Raw genomic sequence first — 20,212 nt, 5'->3', positions numbered from 1 at the left:
TGGGTCGTTTTTGCAAGTGTAAATATTCTGGATAAAGCGTCAACCGCCACACCAATTTGACTACACTGAAAGAAAAAAAACTAAGTTAGAGACAGAAACAGAGAAGAAAGAAAGAAATTGGAAACACGAATACCAAAAACCATATAGCGCAAAAAGAAAAGCAGAGAGAGAAGGCGAAACGTTATGTTACCCAAATTGTTAACCATGTCGATATCCATGTCCATGTCCTTCCAATCTGACACGCACAATGCTCTCTGCAGAGGCTTTTCCACCTTCAGCTCCCTCCCACGCGCCACCGCGCCCTTCCGCCTCAGGGCTTTCTCCAACGCCGTCGCCGATAAGCCCTCCGTTTGCACCGCTGACGAACTCCATTATGTCTCCCTCTCCAATTCCGATTGGAAACTCGCTCTCTGGCGCTACAACCCTTCGCCCCTCGTTGGTTTTCTTTCTTCATTCAAATCGCAGCTTTCTTCTATTCTCTCTCCCTATGATTTAGCTACGATTTCTTAGGATACAGTGTTTGTTTCATAGGTACCTCCGAGGAATCATCCTCTGTTGCTCTTGTCCGGCGTGGGAACTAACGCCATTGGATATGACCTTTCACCTGAGGTATTCAACTTTTTTCTTCTTGTATTTTTTTATTCAGTGTTTTTTTCGATCGCTTCTTCGTAACTGTGAAATTGTGCGCGTTTCTGTTCTGTGTTTAGTTTGCCTTTGAAACCATACTTGTCCTCTGTTTGTTTCCTTTCGTTTTCCTTTTTTGCATCTCGGGATGTGTTGTTGTTGCTTGTATTGGAATATGATTTGCTTGTGCTGGTAAACTTGTTTTGGAAATTAGTGGAGCAATCTGTTTCTTCTTGAACAATACTAAAGTCAAAGTAGAAATCATTAATCACTGTTCATTTTCTACAAACAGGAATAGTACCTATCTCATTCCTTCCCTGAGAATCATGAATAGATAGCCTTTTTGTCTGGTTCATAAGCAACAATGCTTCTAGGCTTTTTTATATAGATGCATGCATGTCTTGTATCTGGCTGTGTAAGATTTTCATAACTTATTTTTCTCTAAAAAAGCTTTGATACTCAAGATATACATATTAGTGAAGTATCCAAAAGTATAAATATCAGTTCATACGGATATGTGAAACAAATGCAAGTATTGGCACTTTGTCATCATCCTTTTATTCTTGCATAGGCAACTGCCCATATTTTATTGTTCTTTTTTTGTACCCTATACTGAATATAAGATACATTGAAGCATGATCACAATGTTTATAAACACAAGAAGCAGAAACGTTCAGCAATGTACTAGTTTAATTAAGTACCTATTGATTGCAAAATTCTGAATTCCTCTTCCCTTAAAGAACACACCAAAGCTTACTACTTTTGATTCTGTATTGTTAATATTATTAAGCTTTCCTCCATATTGTTTGAGTGATTAATGATGCTTTTTTTCGTAATTATAGCTGCTCAGTAGTACTATCTTTTCTGATTTTATTTATCAGTCGTCCCACTAACACATTGTATGTACTGCAGTCATCATTTGCACGTCACATGTCTAGTCAGGGATTTGAAACTTGGATTCTTGAAGTACGAGGAGCTGGGTTGAGTCTTCAGGGTTCAAATTCTAAATATATTGAACAATCTGCTAATGCAATGTCTGAGAAGATGGAAGCTGCTTCAGAAATTGCTACAGCTACCAATGGAGCCATGGCTTCAAATAAAGAATTAAATAACATCTCTTGCGCAGTATCTGAACCACAGATTTCTGTCTTAAACGGGGTAGAAACTGAGAATGTGGCCATCCAAGGTGACCTAACTAGGTTGGCTACTGTTTGGGACGAATCAAAGTCGGTGGCAAGGTTGACCGAGACTTTTATGTTTTTGTCAGAAAGGGTCTCTGGATTTCTGAGTGAAAGTCAATCAAGGGTGATGTTTTCCAAATTTCTAGATCAGATTTCAAAACTTTTGGTGGATTCTCCATTATACGAACAATTCAATGAGGTAAGGGGAAAGCTTTCAACTTTGTTTGAAACAAAGCAAAACTCTGGTATTACTAGTCAAATAACTGATCTGAGTAAAAAACTAGTAAATATTATTGAGGAAGGTCAGCAATCTGTTTCTCCTCCATTATTTGATCTACAAACTCGCTTTACTTCTACAATAGAAGATTTTCAGAAGCAACTTGACTTAATTGTGAAGTATGATTGGGACTTCGATAATTACTTGGAAGAAGATGTTCCTGCAGCGGTAAGGTGATATCTTATTATGTTTGAAAGCTATATATCATTAGCATTTAGCAGTACCTCTTTTTTACTTGTTATATACCGGTAACCTTATGGTTGCATATCCCTTTTATGACTTTTTTGGCTTTACCTGTACAGATAGAATACATTGTGAAACAAAGCATGCCTAAAGATGGAAAATTGCTTGCAATTGGACACTCCATGGGTGGTATCTTGCTTTACTCCTTGCTGTCACGGTTTGGTGAGTTTATTGCTTTGTTAGTATTAATTGCCCATTGTCATGTTGCCTTCATTTGTTATTGTATTCTTTTCTTGTGTGTACTCTATTTGACATTTGTTACGGTCTAAACTATAATCTCAATCATTCGATAATGGTGTGGGGTGGAAACAAAGGAGAGGGGGGAATATTTGGATTTGGAAAAGGCCGATATTATCAGGATGCTCATACATGGAAGGCAATTTATTTGTTTTGGAATCAGTCATTAGATATCAAGAATTGGAATCAGTCTTCAGTCAATACTCTTACTTTGGGAGGAAAATGCTATGCAACAACTTTGTCTACGAAAATCATCTGTCTGCACTCTATGTTTTTTTTTAGTTTTGATTGAGTCAGTGACAATAATCCGTATTAATTTCTGAGCCCCTCTTGAACCTTCCTGATTGACTATTAGTATTAACATGTTGGAAACAATAATCAACAATAAGTCTTTGATGAATCACAACAGGATCAAACTTTCGAACTTAATGAAATGAAATTTCATCCTTGTATTGATTGAACATGTGATCAAGTATACTTTATGCATCATTAGTCTTCTGAATATGAGATGGCAGTAAAGTCAAACGAAGGAATTTGTGTTTTTTTTAAATGAAAGTAGGATTCTATCGTATTATATCTACTGGCTGATGATTGACCATTCTTAGAATTACGTTACTCCCAAATCACTTCTACCCTTCTATCTTGCTATCACCGCACATTATTTCGTGTTGTAACTTTCGTGATAACTAAATTTTTTTTGTCATATACGGTGGCACATGTGACTAGTATCATAAGAGTGTAAATCTAGGACTGCAAGCAGAGTGTTTACATATACTCACTCATTTGTATCTACATATACTTGGACATGTATAAAATAAAATATATTTTTTATTTACTTAATATTTGTTTTAATTTCATGCAAGGTTCGGAAGGAAAAGAACCAAATTTGGCTGCAGTGGTCACACTGGCATCATCTCTGGACTACACATCATCCAAATCAACTCTTAAGTTACTCTTACCCTTAGTAAGTGGATGATTTAGATGTTTTTGGTTACTTCCTTCATAGGCTTAGTGATTAAATTGCATAATTTCTGTTAAGGTACTAAGTTTAGTCACTTAATGAGCAGGCAGATCCTGCGCAGGCCCTGAATGTCCCTGTTGTTCCTTTGGGGGCAATGTTGGCTGCAGCTTATCCTCTGTCATGGTTAAATACTTTGATTTCAGCTGAGGACATGATGGATCCAGATTTATTAAAAAGGCTTGTTTTGAATAACTTCTGTGAGTATTTCTATCCATTAGAAATATAAATTATTTGTGCAAACACCTTTTTTTTCTTAACTTATGACATAGCATGGGATGTAGTTTCTTTGAACTGCTGGGTAGTGCCCTTCAGATAGTAAACTTCATTTTTGAACCAGTAGTGATAAGTCAGTATTTGGGTTGTCATTTCACTACTCCGTTTTTAAAATAAAAACTATTGATTATTTTCTTCTTAATTACTGAAATTCAATTAATTTCAGCAGTTGATATTTTAAAGGGACAACCGCTTTAGAATGATTTCTTGGCTTTTTGTATTTCTCTTGAGAAAGTGTGAAGGAGCAATCCATTCTTCCAATTTGTATAAAGCGTCAAATTTGTGGAATACATTTTTGTTGAACTTAACAGTTGATATTTTAAAGGGTGCTGGAGTAAACCGCTTGTTCATTGGATTATGCTAAAATTGAATCATTCCTTGGACCTAGAAAGAAAATCGGGAAGAGCAATCCATTCTTCTAATTTATATTATAAACGTCAAATCTTGTGGAATACATTTTTTTGGACTTAACAGTTTGATCTCATACAGCTGTTTTGGACTCTTAACAAAACCACTGTTCGACGTGCCCCTTCTTTGTAATGCTTATTTCAGTACTTATAATTATCCCGGTGGCTCCATTTCAGAGATATTAAGGATTGTGTGTTATACATTATTACTTTGCATTAATCTTCAGAGAGGATATTCAGATGGATCATTCAAGCATATTAAGATGAATAGGATGATGGAAAAGCAAAATAATTCCTCTGCTTTCACTTGGTCATTGGACCTTGAAAACATAGATAAGAGAGTATGATATTAAACTATTAAAAGATGATAGATTGAACAAGTAGTGATGATTTCACTGGTTCATTAAATTCAAGTGGTAATCCTGCCAGATTTACTTTCTAGATATTGTTAGTTTTGCAATAAAAAAGTAGGGTATTAGGAGGTTAGAAACTCTAGACTAGAATAACATTGTTTAATTAGCAAATTACATCCTCACTGTTTAATATGAATAAAATATCTGACCTTATGATACAATTACAACTGGTAGGCACCATACCCGCAAAACTTATCTTGCAACTCACTACAGCATTTCGAGAACGTGGTTTATGCAACAGGAATGGGACCTTTTTTTATAAGGACCATCTACACAAAAGCAATACCCCTATCTTAGCTATTGCTGGAGATCGGGATCTGATTTGCCCACCTGAAGCTGTGGAAGGTATTTTTTTTACCATAGGTGTAGATGCTTTACTTGCCTGTGTTTGCTGTTTCAAGAAGTGATTATTCTTAAAAAGGTATTTTATGAACAGAAACCGTTAAGGTAATTCCCGAGCACTTGGTTACCTATGAAGTTTTTGGAGAACCTGGAGGCCCACACTATGCTCATTATGATTTAGTTGGAGGAAGGCTGGTATGAACTTATTCCTTTGGTTGTTGTTGTTAGTGCTACTTTAGATTAGGAAATTGTCAAGAAGTAAAGAAAAACGTGCTCAGTTTATTTTGTGATTAATTGGTTATGGTCTTATTGGCTGCCCTACACGAATTTTCTGTCTTTTGCTCTATTCACACCTTATTCTCCTGTTCATCTACTCTTGACATTTTTTTTCTTTTGCTTCATTATTAATTTTTGTCCATTTTTAGTCATCTAATTTAAGCATTGATTGTTTCATTCGTATCAAGAATTTGTTTTGGCATAAATAATTGGTCTATATTTTCTTATGCCCACTGCTGCTTTCTTTATGATGTCTTTTCTATGATTATTTGGAGCACAGGCGGTGGAGCAGGTGTATCCCAGTATAATTGAATTTCTTAGCTGTCACGACAAGTGATGTACACCATCAATTTTCATCAAATACATTCTTCTTGGATCATACTTGATAACTACATTCCAAACAGGTGTGAGATGCCTTTCTTTTATTTCCTTTTGTACGATCGTTCGAGCTTATGCATTGCCTACGTGGTCGTTCGTGGTACAGACAACTGAGACAAGATTAATCGATTGTTTATTTATACTAGGTACATTAAATTACGAAGAAAAGTTGAAAGAATTTATCAGACCTTTTGTACATTGGAACAAAGGGATTCGGCTTTTTTTTCCCCCTAACCATAGCAGCAAAAGGTAGGAAATACGATCAAGGATATAGAAAAAAATAGGAAGTACAAGGAGTCTAAATTGTTTTTACAGCGTTTTTCTCTATTGGTGTAAAATATATATGTACATAATTTCCTACACGATTCTCTGCATTCTGACTGACCTGCCCTACTCGAATTGTTTCACCACACTGTGCATGTGCGTGCTTGATAAAGCCCTTCGATCTGAGGTTCTATCCTAATTGCAGAGATACTTTAAGAATGTGACAATCTTTTTGTGTGTACAATATTCTCAGGAAGACTGCAATTTACAACTCCTTGCATGTTTTTATTTGATTTTTTTAGATGGATTGATTTTTTACGCACTTGAAAAATAATTTGAATTAAACATAAAAGTAATATGCATTTGAATTTTATTTGATTTGATTTAAACTTAACATTGAACTCGAATTTAACTTTGGATTAGTTTTCTTTTTAGTATTTTGAGTTGAAATTCTTTTAATTTGATAGCTAGTAAAATAAATTAATATTCTACAAAATCCAACACTTGAGTTCTAATTAGTTTTTAAAAGTCACATTTACTTGATAACAACCGTAATAGAATAACAAAAAAATCACGTGATAATAATGAGATATATCAGAAAATTATTTACAGCTGAAATGTTCCCTCGCATACATAGCCAAAGTCGGTGGCTTGATTCAATTGCTACGTAAAATATGATTTCTTTAGTAGATTAAAGGTGCATTTAAAGTCTTATAAATCTTATATCAAAATTTCACACTTTTAATGTGGGTCTCAAGGCTGAGAGCCAGAAGTTTATGAACTCTTCAACACCAAATTCATTGCATTTCAATATCAGTTACCTGGTTGCACCGCCACTACATTCAATTCAAAATCTTAATGTATCAACCGATTTTATAGATCATAACTATTTATATGTTGTGTTCAACGTATCTATTTTCACTTATGTGTGACTTCTTTTTCACACACTCAGCACTCCCAATAATTTCAGGCCTTTATCTATGATCTTGACACCCCACCATTACCTTAACCAACACTTGGTTTCAGCTATAGCGGGAGGTTATAGTACTCAAGAAGTTGTGTCAAATGTGTTTTTCTTTTTTTGCTAATAATTAAGCCTCCCAAGTGCAATTTTTGAATCATATATAGTGTGCATTTAAAATACTAAGTTATCTTTCTTATCAGTATTAAAATAGCAGATGCCATATGCCTCTATTATTATATTTGGTTCGGGAATGCTAATATCATACCTGTAATACAGGAGCAAAAACTCCTTTTCTATAGTTCTGATCTATATTAAAGTTAATCTATTTAAATTTAGTATCACTAAACACTACATTTTGTTCTCTCTGTTTGTAACTCACAAAAAGAAAAGGAACAAGAAAAAGACATTTCCTGCCAAAGCATAGGGGCATGGGATGTTATGATCTGACCAGATCTTTGTTCCCTTGAAAAGTGGTAGTCCTGTCATATGTGGATAACTCAACAAATATTCAAAAAGTGAGCTTTATTCCTATAGCTCCACGTTGCTCAGATAAGCTCAAGGACTAAATTTGTAGAATTTTAAAAATTCAAGCCCTGAACCCTAATAATCAAGTCCACTTGGATAACTTCTTTTAAGAAAAATACACTTTCATGCAACTTAATATAAGCAGGTCCATTTTAGACGAGTTTTTCATTAATCTCTTCAGATGGGCTTGGAATTTCTTCTGACAGAAAATGCTAGTATTTGAAACTTAAGTATTGCTTATTTGGCATATATTGAAACTACTTCTGCAAATGCTTCTTCATTTACATAATACACCACTTTTGGACATTAAAATATTGTATAATGATTGCTTCTATGGAGCCATGTGTGAAATGATGCAATGAGATGTGTTGAGCAAATATTAGTATCCATTATGCATTTAAAATGAGACCTAAAACAAATTTTGAAAGACACTACTTTTAAAAATGAGTTATATGTTAAATTTTTTCTGTTAATATATATTTTTATTTCCATTAATATCAGTAGCAAAAAGCATTGACTGTAGGATTGAAGGTTATAAACCATGCACATTATAATATTTCTAGAATTAGACATGCCATCTCTGTCTGTTAGATCATTACACTGTTGAAGCTACGTGTTGCAGATTACCACAAGTGAACTCACGATAAAGTATGAGCTTCACCTGTATGATTAACCTACAATTTTCTTACTTTCAATGAATTTATGTGATGGTATGAATCATTTTAATATTTTCCATTTGGTGTCCTCAGTTACTGTCACCATGGAAAAGACTCTGAGCATTTGTAGCAATGTCAGGAAGCAGAATCCAGAATAACTTCTGTTAGGATCAATTTGGCCATCCTTTGTTCTTGGGGTGTTTTGTTTTTACCTTGTGTTCCATGTTGACAGTAACAGAAGATAAGCTTTGTGCATTTAATGATTGATAATGGAGGACGCTTCCTTGTCTTCCTTGTGTTCTTTCATGTCTCATTTAGATACTCAAACCTATCACTATAAATACTTATGTCTACAAATGCAACTCACACTACCTTAACCAGCTATACCTGCGTTGAAGAGTTAAAACTATTTCAGTTCCCAATGGATTCAAACACATCAAGCTTTCTTTTGAACTCTTCAACTTTGCACTCAGTTTTCTACCAAGATAAACAAGATGACGGCATAATTGATCTGGGTCTCAGTCTCGGAACAGTTCAGCATGAAGCTTACCAATCTTCTAGCAACTGTATGAGTTCTTCACATCCTTCATTCTTTTAATTCTTCATCTTTTCTAACTTTTTCTACACCCTTTGCTCAGATATTTTTCAATTACAAAAAAAAGTAAGCAGTATATACTACAGTAAAAGAGAGACACGTAGATAGTTTACTTAAAGATTATACATGACACTATTTTTTATTGTTTGATGATTAAAATTGTTACACTAATATTACATAACTGCATAAAAAAACCAGTTCAGTTTGGTCATGTGAGATGATTTTTGTATGCTGATGATTATGTTACCAACATTGTTAGCATGAAATCAACAAATAATTACGTTCAACTAATAATTAACAGAGTCTAATGAAATTATGTTTGGAATCAGTGTATGATGATGACCTTATGGACTGGCCTCAATCTAATTTGAACCTCAAGAACTCAAGCACAATGCATGGTAGACCTGTTCACGAAAATTTTGATGAAGAGATAGAGGGGGTGCAGAGCAATGAGAGATGGGCTTATGTGAAGGTTAACATGGATGGAGTTACCATTGGTAGGAAAATTTGTGTGCTTGATCACGGTGGATACTCAAGCTTAGCACTTCAATTAGAAGACATGTTTGGTAGGCAGAGTCAATAATGCATTATGCATGCACTTGCAACATCTTTTTAATGTTTAGCATAATTTTTGTTTAACTGATTGTACCACTCAGGAAACCAATCCGTTTCTGGATTACGATTGTTCCAATCCAGATCAGACTACTCATTGTTCTACAAGGACAGACAAGATAATTGGAGACCTGTCGGTGATGTCCCTTGGAAGTATGTCTCATTTTTCTTTCCCAACATTACAACAAAATCATTAAATATTCAACACTATTTTTTTCCTCCAAAATTAGTTCTTATTTAACATTAGTTCTTATTCAATAATGAAGTTTTACTTCCATTGTCTGTACTTTAAGATTGGTTCTAACTTTTTCCTTTATCTCTTTCACTTGTTTTATCCCAGGGAATTTATAGAATGTGTGAAGAGGTTGAGGATTGCAAGAAAGAATGCAGCAGGCATTGTTTCTTGATCATCACACACCTAAATTTTGTTCTCTCTTAGTATTAATTAGCAGAAGTTAAATTGATCAAAGTTGGTTTGATGTCTTGGTTAAGTAGTTTGGCCATGTAATCAAAGTTGATGGATTCAATTAGTGCACATGGTATTTTGGATAAGTCCTTCATGGAAACGTACCTTACTTGATTTGTAATCATTAAAGTGGAATACCAATAATAATCACTTCACTTCCAAAGCTTTCACTTTGCTGAGTCTGGGATCCATCTCTATCATGCAGGTCACTGTCACATTGTTGCATTAAATTAATACCTAGTAAATAAATATCAATCACTACAGGGACACATGTTATCCCTTATTTCTCTCGAACTTCATGCAGAATTTGGAAACCACAGCTGTCTCAACTTGCTTTCACTTCGACAGTGACATGTTTTCTGCCATTGCCTTACATCAGAGTTCTTCATTCATACTCATCCTCTTTAATGTTGAATGCAATCAGTAAGTTGTTCTAGACAATATAATACTTTGCAAGCTATGAATGGGGTTGAATCTGGCTAAAAATGTTAATTTTTTGTAACCAGCTGAATCAAAATTTAGATTTTCATTATGATAGGTGTTGTGCATATTTGAAATGACATCATATAATCATGTACGATAATAAACATTCCATTAATGTTTGAGAGTGTTTTAAATATGGTTTTCCCCAACAGAAAAAACTTTTAAAATAAAGACGGTTGTCCTGATTTATAAATTTGTTTGGTTAAAATAGAAGTGTTTGATAAATAAGTTTTTGCATCACTTTTGAATTTATAGTTTATGATAATAATTATCTTTTATTCTCAATATTGCTTTACAAAATAAAAAATTATGTCAAATCATACAAATTTACCGTTTATTTGTTTGTTATTTTATTTTAATAAGTTAAATTAAAAAATTTCAGTTTTTAACACAAGTTTCCAATTTTAGTATTTTTTTCTACTTTAGATAATTTATGAGCTATTTTTACCCATTGTAAGTAAGAATATAGATATGCCATAAATTTTGTTTTTTTCCCATATTATGTGCTTTTATTTTTATTAGAAATAAAAAAAATCATTTCAAAGTATTGGTGCTTTAAAATGGTAGCCCGCATGTTAAGAACGAATCAATTGATTTATTTAAAATAAGTCCTTCTCAATTTTTCAACTATATGTTGTAATAACTAATTTTATAAATTTCCATATTTTTTTTACTACTGACAATAGACTAATCGGTTAACGTTATAATATAACACTAGGAAAAAATAAGAGGCCTTTTGAAACATCTATATGTTTTTTTTAAAAAGTAATATCAAGAAAAATATAAGTGTCACTAAGATGAATGAGTATTTAAAAAAAATAAAGATTTATATATAATTGTACTAAACATAATGAAGAAAAGTGTTTAGTTAATATCGTTAGAGATCTTACATCAACTAGAGATGAAGACATTTTATTGTATATAAGTAGGTACAAACTTCACCCTATAAACTGATTTTACATAAAAACTTCATCCTATAAACCGATTTTAAGAAATTAAGAAGAATACACGAGTGATGATTGGATGATTTATCTAAATAGCTTTTAGAGCACAAGTAACATGAAAATGCTGTAATCTTTCTATATTTTCGCAATTTTGAATAGAAATCTAAATAGACTAGTTTCATATTTTCTCTTAAAATGTTTTTCACGTCTTTGGCGTCTTTCGTCTCATTTAATTTCTGGTGAAATTGATGACAGAAAGAGAGTCTTGAGAAACGAATATAAAAACCTTATATTTTAATATTGTACCTTTGCCACCAAATTGACAGCAAAACATGTGAAACTCAAAGTGGTAGAAATAGTGTGTGCATCAAAGTCAAAAGAATGAGGAAACAGAGAAATTAGCAGTTAAACAGAAACGAGAAGCAAGAATTTTGGTGCGTATGTTTGGAGTTTGAGTCTTTCACCCACAATTGGCGCCACATGTTAGGCCTTCCCTTCCCAACTACGTCATTTTCAATGTAAAAGACCTAATCTATGCTATCATCTTTCTAAAATTTACAACTCTACTCACTAAAATATTCAAATAATAAAAATAAAAATAATAATAATAATAATAATAATAATAATAATAATAATAATGTACACGAGGAACACTTCGAACCGATAATTAAAAAAAAAGTCCGCACTCAAAATTTGTGAAGTGGAAGGAATAATATTATAAGTTTGTATAAATTTTATCTTATAAACTGATTTTATAAGGTTGAATTACACTTAAATTCAGTTTTTTAATATGGTATCATATTCATTTAAAGTTTATCTTATCGAAAATTTATTAGATTGGTATCAAACTTACTTACACTCTATCCTAACAAAAATTTATTGGATTGATCATGTTACTTGTTATCGAATCGTTATAAGAGATCTCACATCAACTAGAAGTAAGGACATCTCATAGTATTTAAGTTTGGCATAAACATTTTTTTAATCAATCATTAACTTATATCATATTTAAATATCACCTCAATATATAAGAGTTCAATCAATGATAGAATTAACTACGCATATTTATAGCACATTTCATATTAGTTATAAATCACTTAATAATATTTTTCTCTCAATCTTGCACCAATTCGATATAAACCTTATCTTAATAACATTTTATAGTATATAAGTTATAAGAATTTTATTTTATAAATCAATTTTACAAAACTAAATTGTATTAACTCCAAGTTGTTAATAGAAGGAAATTAAAGTAACTAATATATTTGTAAAATCAAGTCCTTTTGATTTCTGACTTTGCATCTCATAATAATGAAATTGTAAAAATTGAATGTGTCTGTTTTCTCCCACCATTCACCCATACTTATCACTTGTCCTAAATAGGACAGCTAGGTAGATGTTAAGCTATGAAGCTAAGTTTGAGGAATTTGACTTCGAAGTTTTGTCTTTTGTTAACTCTTTCGCTTAATCGCAAAGTTTGAGAAAAAAAAGGTAGAAGATGACCAATAAATACATACACATACAACTTACCTGTCGTATGACTCATTCATTTTACCCAGAAAAATTTATCAGCAAAACTAATGTTCTTTTCAATCCTTCTAATCATTGAAAGAATAAATACTAATTTTTACTGGGAATTGTTTTCCAATATTTCAAAATGTCTAGGAATGCAAGCATGAAGGTTGAAGATAAAAAAAGGCAATAATAAGAGTGAAGTCCTTAAATAAATATAAATTAAGTGAATATTATCAATAAAAATGTTTTATTAGACTAAATAGAGTTTATAGAGTAATATAGTAACAATAAACTTGCATTTGCCTTAATTTGTATGATGAACAATTTAGTAATGAAAGGGGCACCATCAAGAGTCACCAACAATTTTATGGTACCTACCCTGATCAGTAACATAGAGGTGTTAAAAATCAATATGATAAACATAATTAACAACAATTAATGAGACTTAAAAAAAAATCTAACGTTATTTGTTGGTACATCTACACCAATTTCTGAATAAGTTAATTAGCGTTATAGTAGTACATAAAGATTAAATATAGTGGGTCATCTACACCAATTATTGATTTCCACAGTTCTTAATTCAAATAATGATTATTAACCGATAATAACAAATGAATTATTGGTTTTGGTTATTTTTTATTTTAAACTTCTTACTCAAACTAATAAAAGACTAATGATGCATGAAGTTTTGAAGTGTTGATATTCCTTTGTTGTTAGAGAGGTTTAAGAATAGAACGTCCAATGAGTTAAGTGGATAACACGTATATATATGTTTAGTTGGTGATGGTTGATGCGATAAGATCGGGAATAAGGAGCACTAACTCTTTCTTCCCTCCTCATCAATGCACATGACAAGAATAAAACCACTACTGTTCTTTTCACGCCAAGTGAATGAGAATTTATTACACATATTAATAAATAAGAAGTGAATTTATTATTTATTAAAAAGTGAACTTATAAGATAAAATTTTAATCTTTTATATATTATAAAATGTTCATATATACATTTATCAGCTTAAAATCTAATCCTACTAATTCATAGGTTAGATTATAACTTACGAATAATCTGGTAACGATCTAGATGACTAACGATCTAGATCACTTTGAGACGACTTCGAGACCTACCAATTCGTAGGTGACATTATATATATATATTATGAGTTATCCGATTATGAATAATCCGATAACAATTCGATAATGGATGACTTCGAAACCTACCAACTCGTAGGTGACATTATATATTATAAGTGATCCGTCGTAGGTGACATTATATATTATAAGTGATCCGATAACAGTCTCAACTCGTAGGTGACATTATATATTATAAATGATTCGATAACAGTCGGATAATAAGTGACATGATAAATTTAACAAATTCTCAATAAAATATATTTTAAATAACTATAATACAATATTAAAAAATAAATTTTAAGGAAAGGAAAATTTACATCAAGTTATATACCGTCAAATATTCATATTTTTACTAGTAAAACATGTTTTTGTAATCATAAGACCCTTATCTGCATGTGTTTGGTAATAAAATCTGAGAATAACTGATGTTTTTTGCTCAAACAAATTCGATTTATCTTCTAATACTCCAATTACAAGGATTCATCAGCTTGAAGACACTGTTAAACAAGAGCAAGACAAGAGAGTAAAGGTAAAAGATTCACAAATGAGCTGCATTCACAGAGCACAGCTCCCTGAAATTACTCAATCAGAGGAAATAGTCAATCTATCCAAAGCATCAAGCACGTGCCTCATCGTTGGTCTCTTTTCGGGGCTGCTATGGACACAAGCCATTGCAATCTTCAAAACTCCAATAATCTCCTCCTCCTTATCTGCATCTTCAGCCAAGTAAGGATCCAACACCTCCAAGAGAGGCTTCTTTTCCTCAATGCAGAACTGAATCCACTGAACAAGGTCCATTTCTGAGTTCCCCACTTGGACAATGGATGATTTTCCTGTGATCATTTCCAACAATATCACACCATATGAGTAAACATCCCACTTCTGTGATGGCTTCACCACTTTCAGTGCTTCTGGAGCCATATAACCGTTCCCCAACACATTGGTGGTCACTTCAGTGGAGATGCTCTTTTGTCTTCCATGTTGTTTCTCCGCAGCCACTCGGTTGGATTGCAAGGTTGGAGACCCACCAGCAATGTTTGCAAGGCGCCCAACTCCAAAGTCAGAAATGTGGGGTTCCATGTCGTGTCCAAGAAGTATGTTACTTGGCTTGAGGTCTCCATGGACATATTTTTTGGGGCTAAATTCATGCAGATAGACCAACCCTCTTGCTGTTCCTTTCATGATCTTCAATCGATAGGACCAAGAAAATGGTGCAAATGTGAGAAGTCCAGCCTTCCCTGGAGATATAAAATGGAATCAGACAAACAAAATGAACAAAAAGGTGTTAGGTTAGGCCCAAAGATCATTCATTGCCACAAAAGGAAGAAAAAAAGAACTATATTTAACAAAACTTACCATGAATTGCTGTATCAAGGCTTCCGTTGGATATATAATCATATATGAGAAGCTTCTCATCAACAGACCAGTAATAGGCTCTCAGAGTTGCAATATTTGGATGTCTTAACTTCCCTATTGCTTCTACCTCTGTTTGAAACTCTTTAAACCTTTGAGAACCTCCCTCCCCCAGCCTCCTCACAGCCAAAGCTAGCCCATCTTCAAGCACCACTTTGTACATAATCCCTATTCCACTCTTACCCAGAACAAAAGCTGAAGCCTTCAGAAGCTCATCCAAATCAAAAGTCACATGGGAATCTAATGGGACAAGATCATATTGCTCAACATTATTATCCGACAGGGCCTCGGATTCATCCTTTCTGAAGCAGAAACACTCTTTCCTCCCTTTGCTTCCCTTGTTAACTCCATCTTCATCAAGATCCTGGTTAAAACCACAAACCCTTGAGTAGCAAAAAGAGAACAGCAAACCTAAGAGGCAAATTCCAATTATATCACCCACAACAATGCTAACCACAGCTCCCTTACTTAGCCCTTTATTTTTCCCACTTCCCATGGAACCATTACCAGTACCCTCAGCTGGGTAGTTACTTGGAATAAATGGAAACGAGGAAGGTGAACTCGCAGATGGAGTATCAGAACCACATGAATTCTTCAGAGGAGGACCACATAGACCAGGATTGCCAATAAAGGCAGTTGGTCCTCTGTTCATCAAAGCACCATTTTGAGGAATTGGACCATTTAAATTGTTGAAAGTAAGATCAATGTAAACCTTCTCAGGCAGATTACCAAGGCTAGCTGGAATTGAACCAGTAAAATGATTATGAGACAAGTCAACAGTTCCTTGCAGGCTTGACAGATTTCCCAAATCACTGGGAATTGACCCATTGAAGTGATTGAAAGAAAGGTCTAGTCTTTCCAGAGAAAACAAACCAGTACCAAGCCCATCTGGTAAGGGGCCAGTGAAATTGTTCTGACTGAGAACAAGGGCCTTGAGTCTCTTGCACTGGACAATTGCAGCAGGCAATGACCCATTAAAGAAATTTTGTGATAAATCTAGAGTTTGAAGGTACCTGAGATTCTGAATCTCACTAGACACAGACCCAGAAAATGAATTGCCATAAAGCACTAAGCTTTGCAGTCCCTGAGCTTGAAAGAGCTGTGCAGGCAAGTTTCCAAAAAGCTTGTTGTTCCTGAAGTTGACATGGCGGAGCTGGGAGAGAGATCCCAGTGAAGAAGGGAGAGAGCCGTAGAGTTTCCTCTTCGGGATGCTGATGGCCACAACATTTTGGTCCTTGCAAGTGATCCCATTCCATGAACAAGGGTTTTCATCAGAGAAATTCCAGTTACTCATGGACCCTTGTGGGTCTGTGAGCGACTGCTTCAGTGTCAAAAGTACAGAGCCTTCAGCATTCAGAGAATGCACCAAGGGTGCAATAGAGTTGCAGCAAAGAAGGAAAAAGTAAAACAACAAAACAAAAGGGAACATCTCTAGCTCCTCCAACTAAGAGACCGTTGGAGCAAATCCTAAAGGGAAGGGAAAGAAGAAGAAGGTAGTGAGCAAGGTTAGTGTAACTGGTTTAGAGTTATGTAAAAGAGAAGAGAAGAAAAGAAAAGAGAGGTGTAAAGACAGACAGAAAGACAATGCTAGCTAGGTTGTGGTGGAGGGGAGAGAAAAGCTTAAACAGTAAAGTGAGAAAAGAAGTGTTGAAGAATGGGAAAGCGAGACCAAAGCCTCGGGGAGAGTTACCAGGTTGTTAGTGAGAGACAGTGGGGAGAGAGAGAGAGAAACAACTCGCCACACGAGTATCATTGCCAAATTCTCCCGATATTTCTTTATATCGAAGTAAGGCTATGTTTGGCAAAAAATAAAGCATAGTTAAAAAGTTAACTAAAACTTACTGTAATTCTAAATTGTTAATTTTTAAAAAACACTCTTTTATAAAAAAAAAATTAAAAATTAAAAAGCTAATAAAATTATTTATTATAATAATTGATTATATAGAATGATGAAAATGTGTACATACAATACTTTATATGAATTTTCACTTTATTATATGTTAACTTTATTGCATTTTAACTAATTTTAATTTTTTTATAGTTTAAATTAATTATTTTAACTATATTTTCATACGTACTTATCATGCTTGTATTTTACATTCCTCATTAAATATATGTGATTTTTTATATTCCTCATTATATACCTAATTGACATGTTTTATATTGCATATTCTACTGTTAGTACTGTTTTATATATTAAAACATTTTTAATCAAAATTAAAATTAAAACCATAGTAAAATTTAAAGGAATATTATGTTAGTTGAGATGTCATTAAAATGTTTATGAAGTCATTTTTTAATATAAATTTAATTGTAATTTGAATTATATGTACGAACTTAGGTTATAGTGAAATTTTATCCATTTTGCTATTTATTTATAAACCAAAATTTTAAATGAAATCAAATGTTATAATGTGGTAGAAGATATTTAAAACAAGTTTATTAATCTATTTTGTGTAAGATTCGAATATATACATATAAAAATCATTAAATAAAAAGTAATTTTAAACAAATATTATATTAATTAAGTTAGAAAATATTGTTAAAATTAAAAAATTTATTAGTATTCAAATAATTTTTATTATTAATAAATAATTTTTAAATTATATGTAATTAATTTTAACAATTAACTTTATGATCTAAATAATTAATAATTAAAAATATTGATAATTAATTAGATCCTAATTTAAAAACTATTTATTAATAATATAAATTAATTTAAATATTAATAATTAATTTTAATTTATAAAATAATATATAGATTAATTAATATAATAATTTTTTTTAAATTACTTTTTATTTTGATAGTTTTATAGTAATCATATATATATATATATCAAGTTTATGGAAAAATATATATGGATTTTTTTTTCTCCTATTTCTTTTATGTTTTTATGCATAAACTATTATCAGCATTTTTATTTTTTATCTTTATTTCTTCTGTTACTAATTTTTTAAGAAAATAAATCAGACACTTTATAGAGTACTTTTAAAAAGTTAATGAAATTGAAAAAAGTTAAAAAGAAGAAGGAAATGGAAAGTGTTCCTCTATTATTCACTTCCTCTCCTATTATACATCTATTATTTTGCTCATCATGGTACCACCTCATCACTTTCAGACCCTGCATCATCCTTTCTCATTGTCACACGTGGCACCACTTTTGCTTTTTATTAAACCTTACTTTCCCAAGTCAACACATACACTAAAAAACATTTAATTCTTTTGAACTCGAAAACTCTTCTCATCTAATTCAAACTTATCATTAGTCACTTTTAATGTAAATGAATACCTCTATTTAAATTACATAACTCTTCCTGAAACTTGTGATATATTTTTTCCTCAAATAAACTTTTCAAAATATTATGTTTTAAAAAGATATGCATAATTCTCATCATAATAATAAGTATATTCACTTTTCTAATATAATTTATGATGTTATACTTTTGTTATTAATTCACATGAGTTTCCATTTGATCTTCGGTGAGCCTGATTTTTTTTATTCAATAAATTTGATTGTAAAAATATTTATACATTAATATTTACTAAATATTTTTTACTGAATAAAGTGTATTTTTAATGAATAAGGTATATATATATATATATTCAAATATTTATTAAAAATAAAAGTATGAAAAAACATGACTGTCATTAATTTAATTTACAAAGTACATGTCTTATTTTTTTTAACAGAAGATATCACGAACGAATATAATTACATAACTTTTAATGGATATAAGTTTTATTCTTCATTTAAATCATTTAAAGCATTAAATATAAAAACATATTTTCACACATACGTATATATGTATAAATATTTTTTACTGGGATGGATGATGATTTTTTAAAATACATTTTTTTATCTTACACTTTATTTGATATGATAAGATTAATTTTCTATTCATGAGGAATGATTTATGAAAATTGTAAGAGTTGAGATGATTTGTCGAAAATGTTTTAAAAGAGGAAATTAAGTATGAGATGAGAAGAGGTAATGAATTAGTGAAAATTATTTAAGAAAATACAAATTTATCTTTGGTTAATATTCATATGCATATGTATTCTTTTAAAATATTTATTATTATTATTAATTCATTAATAATATTTTCAATAAATAATTTATTCCAATTTTCTCTATATTTTTTATTGATAAAAAAGTATTTATATTTAAAAAATATGACATGTTTAACCTTACATTAAAAAATACTATGCATTTGTGATTGCACTCAACACGTGAAACTATTACAAATTCTTTAAAAAAAAACATACGTAAATGAGAAGAGAAGAGGACGATAAAATAAGGAGAAAAGATAAATTGATATGTGAATGTGAAGTGGGCAAGTAACCGTTCCTGTCGCAAGACGCTACGGGATAAACGAAACCACGATAACATTGAAGTTCACATTGGTCCACATTGACCAAAGTTTATATTTAATTGATGATTTAAACTTAATTTTGTTAATTTTAAATTTTTTATTAGTATATATATATATATTAATCCGGGTATTTATTGTACTGGAGAGAGAACTGCACAAGTTTTTATATTCATAAATAAACAAATTCACACTTTCAATTCATTGCCTCTCACCAACAAGATTTAACACAATTGATAGAAAATTGTGTTACTTAATCCTATGGTTAAATATTCAATTATTTATTAATAATGTATATTAAACATTGTCAGAAGAGTATGTGAAATAATGTAATACAATACTTTTTATTTTGTATTTACAAGAGTACCATATCCAATTCAATATATATTCATAGAATAATAAATCAAACACAGGTTTATCCCATTAATACAAAACAATAAAATGCAGTGTAGTGTATTAATATGAACATCAATAATATTTTTTTAATCATTTTATTGGTGTATGATTGAATAATTCACCTCATCCGATGGAGACACATTATTCTTTCTTAAATAAATTTATTTACTGAAAGAAACACATTTGATAAATAGGATAATATTTT

General features: G+C 31.7%; 3 protein-coding genes across 3 annotated transcripts; 2 read left to right on the top strand and 1 right to left on the bottom strand.

Annotated features, from left to right (window-relative positions):
• On the top strand, nucleotides 1-6,207 carry LOC137827689 (uncharacterized). Its single transcript, XM_068633951.1, has 10 exons — nucleotides 1-435; nucleotides 532-609; nucleotides 1,537-2,250; nucleotides 2,385-2,487; nucleotides 3,426-3,526; nucleotides 3,630-3,780; nucleotides 4,851-5,021; nucleotides 5,113-5,213; nucleotides 5,575-5,698; nucleotides 5,819-6,207. Exons 1-9 carry the CDS (start codon nucleotides 184-186, stop codon nucleotides 5,629-5,631), a joined length of 1,728 nt encoding a protein of 575 aa, XP_068490052.1. The 5' UTR covers nucleotides 1-183; the 3' UTR covers nucleotides 5,632-5,698; nucleotides 5,819-6,207.
• Nucleotides 6,208-8,173: 1,966 nt separating this feature from the next.
• Nucleotides 8,174-9,924, top strand: LOC137829799 (auxin-responsive protein IAA32). Its single transcript, XM_068636713.1, has 4 exons — nucleotides 8,174-8,647; nucleotides 9,006-9,242; nucleotides 9,333-9,441; nucleotides 9,629-9,924. The coding sequence occupies exons 1-4, from the start codon at nucleotides 8,428-8,430 to the stop codon at nucleotides 9,693-9,695; spliced, it is 633 nt and encodes a 210-aa protein (XP_068492814.1). The 5' UTR covers nucleotides 8,174-8,427; the 3' UTR covers nucleotides 9,696-9,924.
• Nucleotides 9,925-14,150: 4,226 nt separating this feature from the next.
• On the bottom strand, nucleotides 14,151-16,994 carry LOC137828140 (receptor protein kinase-like protein ZAR1). Its single transcript, XM_068634592.1, has 2 exons — nucleotides 15,184-16,994; nucleotides 14,151-15,065 (listed from the first exon to the last, which is right to left on the bottom strand). Exons 1-2 carry the CDS (start codon nucleotides 16,667-16,669, stop codon nucleotides 14,410-14,412), a joined length of 2,142 nt encoding a protein of 713 aa, XP_068490693.1. The 5' UTR covers nucleotides 16,670-16,994; the 3' UTR covers nucleotides 14,151-14,409.
• Nucleotides 16,995-20,212: the final 3,218 nt, after the last annotated feature.

Source organism: Phaseolus vulgaris, chromosome 7 (assembly GCF_000499845.2).
Source record: "Phaseolus vulgaris cultivar G19833 chromosome 7, P. vulgaris v2.0, whole genome shotgun sequence".
Taxonomy (NCBI): Eukaryota; Viridiplantae; Streptophyta; class Magnoliopsida; order Fabales; family Fabaceae; genus Phaseolus; species Phaseolus vulgaris.
This window is presented reverse-complemented; position numbering and strand designations above follow the sequence as displayed.

Bases quoted from the DNA above. Each gene is read 5' to 3' on its own strand.
- LOC137827689 (XM_068633951.1), top strand. From the start codon at position 184: ATGTTACCCAAATTGTTAACCATGTCGATATCCATGTCCATGTCCTTC. The intron at 5,022-5,112 runs GTATTTTTTTTA...TTTTATGAACAG, and splicing joins CCCACCTGAAGCTGTGGAAG to AAACCGTTAAGGTAATTCCC. The intron at 5,214-5,574 runs GTATGAACTTAT...TTTGGAGCACAG, and splicing joins ATTTAGTTGGAGGAAGGCTG to GCGGTGGAGCAGGTGTATCC.
- LOC137829799 (XM_068636713.1), top strand. From the start codon at position 8,428: ATGTCTACAAATGCAACTCACACTACCTTAACCAGCTATACCTGCGTT. The intron at 9,243-9,332 runs GTAGGCAGAGTC...TGTACCACTCAG, and splicing joins TCAATTAGAAGACATGTTTG to GAAACCAATCCGTTTCTGGA. The intron at 9,442-9,628 runs GTATGTCTCATT...GTTTTATCCCAG, and splicing joins GTCGGTGATGTCCCTTGGAA to GGAATTTATAGAATGTGTGA.
- LOC137828140 (XM_068634592.1), bottom strand. From the start codon at position 16,669: ATGTTCCCTTTTGTTTTGTTGTTTTACTTTTTCCTTCTTTGCTGCAAC. The intron at 15,066-15,183 runs GTAAGTTTTGTT...TTATATCTCCAG, and splicing joins CCTTGATACAGCAATTCATG to GGAAGGCTGGACTTCTCACA.